Source organism: Chanos chanos, chromosome 1 (assembly GCF_902362185.1).
Source record: "Chanos chanos chromosome 1, fChaCha1.1, whole genome shotgun sequence".
Taxonomy (NCBI): domain Eukaryota; kingdom Metazoa; phylum Chordata; class Actinopteri; order Gonorynchiformes; family Chanidae; genus Chanos; species Chanos chanos.
Window position 1 is genome coordinate 7,509,346 of NC_044495.1, and position 10,777 is coordinate 7,520,122.

Sequence of the window (10,777 nt, forward strand, 5' to 3'; positions counted from 1 at the left end):
TTCTTTCGCTGCTTTTGGTCAGAATTTGCGAGGTTCTGGTTTTTGGTGTTGACTGACCACGTGGTCATAAATATTTATATAAACCAATAACTCCAATGTAACTAGTTAGCTTGCTAACTAACTTTCTGTGGAGCGCTGTCGGAAGTATTTTTCGACAGGGAATTCTTAAGAAGTGTTTTCTTACTTAACAGTAGTATAAGCACAAGCAACAGATCAATTGCCTTCGTCTATCAAGGAATGACTCGTTAAACTTACCACGAAAAAGTATTTGAAAATAGGCATATTTGAGATTTCCTCTGATGTTTACCGCTGGCCAGTGTCACGTTCCATTCTGGATACCAAAGGAAAAAATGTAGGAAGTGAGATGTGGAATCCTGTTACTTCATGTGTCCACCAGAGAGCAGTCGGTGATAAATAATTGATGCGGAGAACTCAAACTGTGAGCAGTGGTAGCCCACATCCAATCTTAAACACCTTTTTCTTTCTTTCTTTCTTTCTTTCTTTCTTTCTTTCTTTCTTTCTTTCTTTCTCTCTTTCTTTGTTTTTTCTTTCTTTAAACTAAAAGCCCATTGAAGTTAATTAAACAAAATTAATGTTGACTGATTGACATTAAGCGACTAAGACAACTAAGGGATGCCTAAAATTCTTTTACTATATTTTAGTATGAGATTCTTACCAGGTGAATTGGAAATAATACTAATAATATCAACATAGTACCAATAGTCATATGCTAATTTAACTATGTAATATGCTCAGTAATTATAAATTGTGCCTATTCATTTGAACTCGCTTCAACTGACTCGAAATATATTTTAGCACTTATCTCAACACTTACTTACATCAGCTATCTCTTGTTCTGAAGACTTGAAACGTCTTTTGTCGCAGTATTGAAACTATTCGGTGATTGGACCGTATTCTGTCCAATCAGTGACGCTCTTGCTTTGGCGTGAAAGAAGGAGAACCGATGTGCTGATGAACTGTGGCTAGCCGATGCAGTAGTTAGCCGGTATCATCAAAACAAAAGAATTGTACTTCGTTGATCAAAATGAGCTCGATCGGGACTGGAGTAAGTGGAGTAATTTTGGAAAAATTGTCTACCGTGTCTTCACACAATTTGTAGTATTAAGGATGCTCACAGTTTCTGCTATACTGCTAAATAACAATTGCGCTCCGGCCTGTGACAAGCTTATGGATGACTTGCCAACTTCCAAACTAGCTTACTTGCTACCCTCATTGGTGGGGTTAGCATCTTTTTTCCAGGTTGGTTTGGCCTAGTAAGACTTAAAAAGTGTACACGAGGCCTCACGCTTTAAAAAATAAAGTTGGCGCTCCATAAATATTATTTGCGTTTCATTTATTTTTGGGGCCTGCTGAGTCACTCAGCTACAATGAATGACTTGAAATAGCATACCTAGCGCCAAGAGCAAGTCATGGAGCAAGCTTGTCTAAAGTGAAAGTAACTTTTATCTTTAACGTTTGGATTTTTTTACTCGTTCTAGGGCATAATTTGAGTTACCAAACGAGGCTGTTTTAGTTCTACACTCTTCACAGCACATATTTTTTTCGGAGACCTTTTCTTTGCTTCAGTTGCATGTGACTGTTTGTCAGTAGGAGGTTTTCTGAAATGTCATGCCATGAGATCGCTATGTACAGCTAGCTCTACAACATTCGGCAACCGATATCTGTCTATATTTTAAATTAAAATACAGGAAGGTTTTGTTCATTTCCAAAGGATAGAAAACACTGAAATTCGGCCACCACCCGCAGCAGTATAATATAATAGAGTAGTAGCATTATGTTAGTTCCATCATTCTTTATCTGTAAGCCTCCACTATTATATATTGGATAATACTATAGTTACAATATTATGATCTTGTACTTGCTGTGAACCTACTATTATAAATTGCACGCAACTGAAGAACTAATACAAAATTCTCTTTCTTCTTCTAGTATGATTTGTCTGCCTCTACATTCTCACCAGATGGCAGAGTATTTCAGGTTGAATATGCCATGAAAGCAGTAGAAAACAGCAGGTAAGTTTTATTGTATTGCTGTTGTATTTATTATTGTACAGAAATCAATTCTGACCATTGCAGTTTGGCTTTAACAGCTTACTGTGAACCACAGCTTGGTTTTCGTCCTCTGAGAAGACAAATACTAGCAACTGTCAATCTTTTTGCTTCAAGAAGTCTTAATTCCTGTTTTCTTTTTGTTTGTTGTTTTTTTTTTATCTCAGAAAAGCTACCTTGAATGCTTCTTACCTAATATGTCGTTGGTATATTACTTTTCACATTTACATTGTCAGAGAGCACATGAAATGAGCTGGTTGTGGTAGATGTGACCCATAGCGTATAAACTCACTAAAGACTGTCTGTTCTTCTTTTCGTGTGTGCTCGAACTTCAAATCCTAATCACACCCTTATCTTAATGCTTTCAGCACAGCCATAGGAATCCGATGCAAGGATGGGGTTGTGTTTGGCGTGGAGAAGCTGGTCCTGTCCAAACTGTACGAAGAGGGCTCAAACAAGCGGATCTTTAACATTGACAGACACGTTGGAATGGTAAGCAGTTTCTGTCCTTCGATAAAGGGGTCTTAAGGGTGCTTGAGCCAAAATAACACTTTCATTTCTGTTCTACAGTAAGAATTTCATAGGCATCATCTTTCAATCCTCCAAACAGCGGTGGTGATTATCTTAGCCTACGCTTAGTAAGAGATCTGAGCGAAGAAGATACGTCATGTTGCTAGCAAGGCTGTAGCAAAATCCAGACAGTAAGCGTAATCATAACAGTGCATAGCAGACACTTTAACAATTTATTTCTTCGATGAATAGTTAACAAAGTAGATTTTTGTCAGTACGTAATGTTGAATAGGACTCCATGTACATATTTACACATAAGAGCTTGAATGTTAGGGGGAGGGTTGGACATAGATATTTGATTGCCTTCCAAGCCCCCACCTGTTCTTTTGGCCATGGTCACTGCTGTATATCTTAACCTGAGCCTCAGATCTTTGCCCCTCATGGTAGGCTCCATTCAGAATACTAACTGAATTATGCACTGTACAGTCAGCCCGTACGCTGAACCGAACAACGGATCAGTGAAGAGTGCTGTTAGTTGACTGGTTCTCATTTCGAATCAAATAGCCTATGAGATGTTGTCTGTCCCCTTCAGGCTGTAGCAGGGCTTCTCGCTGATGCCAGGTCCCTGTCTGAGGTGGCCAGAGAAGAGGCCTCGAACTTCCGCTCTAACTATGGTCACGACATCCCTCTGAAGGTAAAAGACTTTTACCTTCTATGTTAAGCTCTTGTTATACTGTGTGTTATATTTCATACTCAATGTGAAAATTTGTTATGTAAAATTTAAAAGCGTGTAATGTCATTTTAAAGGGCTTAACCTGTTTTTTTTCTGTATGTGTGTGTGTCAGTATGGTGTCTCTCAAAACACTACTGGTTCATACACCCTTCAGAGTTTTCTGTTAAACTTGGACAAATGTCTCAGTCTCTAAGCTACTTCTTTCTTCAAGTTATAACGTCTTTCACTTCACTTGGTCTGAGGTGAAATTTTGTGATTGTCATTGTGTGTCTGAGTGGTATTGTGTTGTTGTGTTTCTGTTGACAGCATCTGGCTGACAGAGTGGCAATGTACGTCCATGCCTACACATTATACAGTGCCGTGAGGCCGTTTGGTTGCAGGTAGGAGAGGTCATAGCTTGCTTCAAAGTAAAAGCTCCAATATCCACATTTATGTTTAGGTTATTAGAATGAATTCAGCACCTACAAATATATGAATATCAGCTTGTCACGTTTGTCAGTTGATGTGTTTTCTGTTTTCTGTCCATCACAATGGTGAGCCCATGATATTGAGTGATGTAAATCAAACAGTGGTGACAGTCATTGCAGTTTAAAGTGAAGTTTCAGTTAGTATACGCTTGGTTATGTATACATAGCAATCCACTGTAAAAGAATACAGACAGTTGTGGTGGTAGTGGGACAGTTTTAATTGTTCAGGGGCCAGGTGATATCCACCACTCCACCCACTATTCAGACAGAGAGGCAAAATAATAATAATTATAATAGTAAAATTATAAATTAATAATTGTATTGGCCTTGGGTGGAAGTTAACCAAGCACAGCAAAACTATTTAATACTGCTATTTATTTATTTAAAGAAGCACATTCCAGTCTAGATATGACCAACAGAAGATTTCTATATTCAATACAAAGCAACAAACACGGGTCAGAGTCTCTTAAGGGATAAGTAAGACGGGTCCTCTGCTCAGAGAAGGCTTGTGGTAATCCCGGTAAAGGGGAGGAAAGAAAAGGCGGACGTTTAACTGAAGAAATGTTTAAGTAGCCTGCTCGCAAGGAAAACATTTCCAGATCAAAAATTAACACGTTAAAGAAAACGCAGGCTTCAGATTTATAGACTCTTAACTTAATTTCTGATAGTGGATTAAATTAAATTCTTTTGACAGAGATACACACACACACAAGGCAACTCAGGTGCTATAGGAAGATAGAAAATAAGATAAAAATGCAAATAAACAGGAAATAAAACAACTACCCTAATAAAAACCCTCCCGAAAGAAATCTTCCCCGGTAGTCCCACTTTGACCGGACAAACTGCAACAACAACTACAACAGCAAACAAAATTAACCACACTGCTGCCCTGTCACCTGGCAAAAAATTATAAATAATTCACAGCAGAAGTGTGAAGCAGATTCGTAATCACAGAGCTTCACGGTGGGGGGAAAAAACCGCCAGAGAATGACCAATAGGCCGCTCTCTCTGTGAGAACACTAAACCTGCTTAGCCTGTCTGGCCGACGCAGCATCCACATGCAAACCAAGAGCGCTCAGGTGCAACAGGTAGAGAAAGTGAGAGAGAGACAGAGAGAGCAATGTTACCCGGGCTGGTATTTATAAACGAGGTCCATTACCCGTATGCAGTCGCCATGTTTCAAAAATATTTTATTATAGAGACGTTATGGAGACATGGTTTTTATCGCCACACAGTAGTACATAATTGTGCATTGCAAGATTAGGGCAGTCCTTTAGGTTAAAACATGAAAACAGGGGATTTAAACAAACGCTAACTCTGAGCAGTGGGCAAAATATCAGTGTTGAGCAGGAAAAAATGACAGCACAGTTATTCTCTTATTTCAGCGTTGTGAGAAAGTTGAGCTCAAATATTATTCCATGTAGATGCGTTGTCATGGACACAGGCCCAGGCCCCCCCCCCTCATTCTGAAGCTGTTTGTGGGTAATGCGTTAACACGGTCATTTCTCTCTTCCTCAGTTTCATTCTGGGCTCTTATGATGAAGACGACGGCCCTCAGCTGTACATGGTTGACCCGTCAGGAATTTCATATGTAAGTTTTACGTTAAGTTTACACATTTTTAACCCTGGTTTCTAACTCTGTGACAGAGAGTGATGGTAGTGTGATGACGAGAGTTGTAGAGAGTTTAAATAAGACGTATGAATAAAAGTTGAAAAACGTAGTCAGGCTCTTGAATTCTGTGACGTATTTGTTGAAGGAAAACAGCATTAAATTATGGTAGTTACAGAATAACTGGGAATGTAACTTTTGAATGCCGTCTTGGGATTTATTTTGCTAATGTTCTGTAATTAAAATGGACTTGATCCTTCTTAGGGCTACTGGGGATGTGCCATTGGAAAAGCCAAACAAGCTGCAAAGACAGAAATCGAAAAACTGCAGGTAGAGAAATAACGCTTGTTTCACATGTACAGTAAAGAAACCACTCGTGTGTTATGGTTTACCTTCACTCTTGCCTTCAGAATGTAATTTTTCTCTTTAAACATTTTACTCTTTCTCCAAACATACCCTGTTTTATTTATTTATTTTGTTTAACCCATGTTCAAGTGTACCAGGATTGTACCTGGAATTTGGATGCTTAATATGTAATTATAATGAAATTCAGTAGAGGACTTTTTGGAACATTTCAGAACACATGTATATACACGCACAAGCGTGCACACACACACATACATGCACACTGTAGAAGGTATCTGTATTCCAACTCTTTAACTTCTTTTTAACTGATAAAAGCAGAAAAAAAGAAAGAAAAGACATATCTGCATTCTGCTGATCTGCTCTTAAATGTGCAGACTAAAACAATTGGCACACATTTACGCTGGAAACAGCTGACAGAAGGTTATGCTGTACAAGCAGCTTAGGGAAGAAGCACTGCAGTGTTGTCCTCCTCCTCCTCACTCCTCCTGTCCTTTGCCCCGTACACATCTTTGTCCTGGAGAGTCCTCATCCTAACTCACTCACCTCTGTGTTTCCCCCCCAGATGAAAGACATGACCTGCCGAGAGCTGGTGAAAGAGGTGGCAAAAATGTAAGTGGATCTGTGTGTGTGCACATATGGATGGAGGGATTTAGTTGTTTTTTTTTTTCCCTTCAGCCAAAGTAAGATTCATGCAGCAAGACCCGGATTCAGAATTACTTGACTGGTACACAAGAGGGCAGCACGACTCTTTGCGTTTCTGTGCCGTGTATAGTATTTAGAAGAGGGTCATTATTTTCAATACATACATTTTAATCCAAGGCCACAAAGATATCTTAATCTGATATAGTGGATATTGGTATTTAGATTTTAGGTTGTGTTGTAGATTGCAAAAACATTGGTAGAAGACACATTCAGTGCCTTGCATTTAACATCTCAAAGGGGACGTTCAACAGTTGAGTTTATGATAGCACTTACTTTACTTTTTTATTTAAGCGTCAGATTTCCTTTTATTTGGATCAAGATTTGAGTGACATGCTGTCTAGTTGCTGGTGTTCTTGTCTGTTCTTACAGATGACAAATCAGCAGCGTTTACAAACACGGGGTGTAAAGCTATTTTTGCTTGGTCAGGCACTGACATTCAAACAATCACGTCGTTTCTGAATATTGGGAATCTAAACAGCAAATTTCTAAATGTTGATCTCCCTAACTACCATATCAGAAAATGTGCCGACAGCTTCATTACGAAAAGGTTTGTGAGGAGAAAACGGCCCTAATGTCAGCTGTCAGCTTTCCCTTTAAAGTCAGGCCAACATGTGCACAACAGCTGGTGAATCAGCTCAGTGTGGAAGATACATGACAGTTCTTGGAGTGGCTCTCAAATCTGTTAGTAAACTACAGTCACTCACGTTTTGCTTGCTTCTTTTTTTTTTTTTTTGTCTTGTAGTTGGCGAGGTCCACGACCATTGAATGTATACATATTATCGAGATTTTTTTTTAATGCTGAGTTTTCTCCCTCTCTCTCTGTAGTATTTACATCGTCCACGACGAGGTGAAAGACAAAGCTTTCGAGTTGGAGCTCAGCTGGGTTGGAGAAGGTAATGGCTGAATGTATTTTTAGACCATATTGCATATTATTACATTAATATCACCCCCCCCCCCCCCCCTCAGGATTTGAGTGCCTACGGTTACGCCTCACCGCGTAACTTTCGGCAGCCTCGATCGGTTTTTTTTTTTGCGCTACCATCTGAGACTCGTCGTTTCAGTGAGGTTGCGCGTCGCCAAAACGGTCGCAGCGTTAGATCAGAGGAAGTACCTAAAAAAAGAGAAAAAAGAAAGACTGGGAGGTATACAAAATGAAATATTAATGAAGTGTTTTTTTTTTTTTTTTCCCCATCCCCTTTCATACGATCAGTGACAAAGGGAAAGCATGAACTGGTTCCCAAAGACATCAAAGAAGAGGCAGAGAAATATGCTAAAGTAAGCTCTTTTTTTTTTTTCTTTAGGGAGGGTTGGTGGGGGAGTGGGTCTCTATCTTCCACAATGAAACCTATATTTGGTTCTTTATCGCTTTTTTGCGACTTCTAAAGCCTTACGCTGTCGTTTCTGTCCTCAGGATTCTCTGGAGGAAGAGGATGATTCGGACGAGGATAACATGTGAGGCGCGTGGTCGAACCGTGTGCAGCGTTCCCCCCCCTCCACCCTACTGTAACTACTGCTTCTCAAGCATCTTCACAACTCTGACACCCAAAACAGCAAGAATTCTTTTATATGTTTTGTAGTTCATGGACCATTTAAGTCATGTTTTCTTTTTTCTTTTCTTTTTTTTTGGCAGAATTGAAAATAAATTGTGATAAAAGGAAAATGGTCTGTTCTCTCTTACAGCAAAAACAAAAGCAAACAAACAAACAAACAAACCTAAAAATGCAGGGCAAGCCGCGAACCTAAAATGCTACGACATCCATTTTCCATTAAACACTTCTGTGCAGTCTTGTCATAACGTGCACGAACAAGCTTTTTTTTTTATTTTTTATTTAAACGCTGAGCTGATCTGACACAACAGAAGTTTTCAGTCATACACCGCAAGGACTTGAACCTTGTACTGTAGGCCAGCAGTGCCATCCACCAGCGTAGAGAACCATAAAACAACTGTATGTCACAATCCAATGACGAATTACCAAGTTTACGTTTTATTGGCCAATGTACAGCCGGACAGCCGAAAGCGTGCACGAAAAGGTTTAGCTCTGACTGCAACACTGTCAAAAAAGGAATTTGACAGAATCTTTCAACAGCTTTTTTTTTTTAAATTAGGACTGGCAGATTTTGTTTTACTGCTTACTGACTAACAACCATCTTGTAAGGGAGGCCTCAGTTCCTTCTTATCCCAGTTATACATCGTAGCCCAGAACGTGAAAGACCATCACTTTTTTTTTTTTGTTCATCCGACATCTGTCCAAAAATAGCCCAACTTGAGAAAACTGTCACATCTCTCTAGAAGTTTTACGCTCCATAACTTGACTCACATGGCTCTATTAGAGAAAAAGCAGAGTTTGGCTATTCAAAGACGCATCAAACGGAAGGGACACCTTTTCACGCATTGTGCTTTGTGTTGTTCAAAAACGGAGGCTGACAACTTGACCAAGACGAGATTCAATTTAAGGAGTCTAAATAAAGAACGCTTAAGAAGTACTTGTGCAGAAAAGCTGCCAGAGAGACTTGACATCACTCATGCTGTGTCATCTAAAGCTGTGAGACCTCGACTCTAACCGAGAAAAGAGGTCATCAAATCCATTTCAAAAGTTTCTCCAGAGCCTCAGCAGGAACACAATCACGAAACAGTCCTTAAAAAAAAAAAAAAAAAATTGCAAATGTTAGGACTGTTTGTGGTCCTGCCACCCATAAATGGATTTTAAACGGCACAGAGAGACGGAGCAGCTTCTGTTGAACGTGGCTCCCGCCAGCGTTGTGACAGCTAAAGAGTGACGTCATTCAGAGTCGAGCTGGGACTGCTTCCACTGTGCCAACCGGTTTTAACGTGAAGATGGCGTGACGCGTGTAACCAGACGACCCGTCAGCTGTTTGACTTCTGTGCTCTTATTTGGTTTGTGAAAGTCGTAAGTAACTGAAACTATTCAGCGCCTCGACGGTAAACAAATGCAACTGAACAGAGGGCCTCATAGCACATGGAGCTACAGTAGAGCACAGGGAACTGAAAGTTGCAGCAGTGGAACTGAAAGTTAACGCAAAGACACAACAGTACATCTGTACTGCCAATCATCCTCTGATATGTAGTCACTCTCACTGACCTGCTAGGTCACCGAACTGAAGAATCTCTCATAGGTGAACCTCAAAAAAGGGTGTACGCTTGAACTCTCCATTATACAGTTAACAAAATCTGCACAGAAGAGAATGATATTTCATGACACATAAGAGATGATAAACATTACTAATATCCTAAAGAACAATTTAATTAAGAAAGGTTCTGCATTTTTTCCCCCAAAAGCGACTAAACTCTGGTGCAAATTAGACAGCTATGACATATTCAAGTCTCAAACAGTTGTGTGTCATTTCTGCTACTGACATATACCATACAAATCACATGATAATCCACAACACAGCTTATAGTAATTCAGCACAGTTAATTAACTGAAAAAAAGGGCAATAGGATGCAAGTACCATGACATCCTCTTTTATAATGTTGAAAATTAATCAAAGTTCCTCTTACTTAAACTCATTATCTTTGACTGCCCACTGGCACAAATGAGTCTTTGGTACAGTCACCACTGCAGCCCTCTTCAAATACAGACGTTCCACTTTATTACACAGAGACTGAGCTCCAGGTATGGTACATGTACAGCAGAGTCCAAATAATTATATCAACCATTTAAACACACACTAAGGTGTTCCTCTTAAACTCTAAAAATACAAATAAAAATGTTTTGAGACACAAGCAGATTCCTCTATGTACTGCTACTAAAGGCCAGGTCAAAATTACATTCATTTTACCTCATGGTTTCTGAGGTCGAGAGAGAAAGTCGCATCCCTGAGACAAACATAAAGACCATATCTCCTCTGAGGATGACTTCCTCCCATAGCATCATATCAGCTGGGCTATATCACCCCATCGTCTGGGACAGCTACACCAAAAAAAAGGTACCACCAGGCCACATGTTATTACTGACTGTGATTCAATGGGTTGCTGCATGTTAATACGCATTTACAACTGGGTTTCCGCTTCACTTCAGACCAAACCAAGCACTGCGACACTGCATGGGTTTTCTGCATCAGAAACCCAAGCAGAGGGTCTGCCACGGCACGGGCACCTGGGCAACAATGCTGGGTCAAGTGCGCTGCTCGAGAGCCAATCAGCGGTGTCAAAAATCTTAACACGCTACTCAATATGGTCCCCCTTCCCCCCCCCCCCAACAATGGACTCAGTCTCAGTCAGGGATCAAACCCAACGCTCAATCTGTTCGCTCACCTATGCACTGCAGCCACCCAGATCAGTGGGCAGACGTGTTCCAGG

At 40.1% G+C, this 10,777-nt stretch overlaps 1 protein-coding gene across 1 annotated transcript; it reads left to right on the forward strand.

Moving 5' to 3' along the window:
- Window positions 1-962: 962 nt before the first annotated feature.
- Window positions 963-8,093, forward strand: psma3 (proteasome 20S subunit alpha 3). Its single transcript, XM_030775115.1, has 11 exons — window positions 963-1,066; window positions 1,951-2,033; window positions 2,438-2,561; window positions 3,172-3,273; window positions 3,619-3,692; window positions 5,298-5,370; window positions 5,653-5,718; window positions 6,317-6,363; window positions 7,282-7,349; window positions 7,667-7,731; window positions 7,868-8,093. The coding sequence occupies exons 1-11, from the start codon at window positions 1,046-1,048 to the stop codon at window positions 7,910-7,912; spliced, it is 768 nt and encodes a 255-aa protein (XP_030630975.1). The 5' UTR covers window positions 963-1,045; the 3' UTR covers window positions 7,913-8,093.
- Window positions 8,094-10,777: the final 2,684 nt, after the last annotated feature.

Coding starts and splice junctions, on each gene's coding strand:
- psma3 (XM_030775115.1), top strand. CDS start 1,046: ATGAGCTCGATCGGGACTGGA. Junction 5,719..6,316: donor CAGAAATCGAAAAACTGCAG/GTAGAGAAATAA, acceptor TTTCCCCCCCAG/ATGAAAGACATGACCTGCCG. Junction 7,350..7,666: donor GCTCAGCTGGGTTGGAGAAG/GTAATGGCTGAA, acceptor TCATACGATCAG/TGACAAAGGGAAAGCATGAA.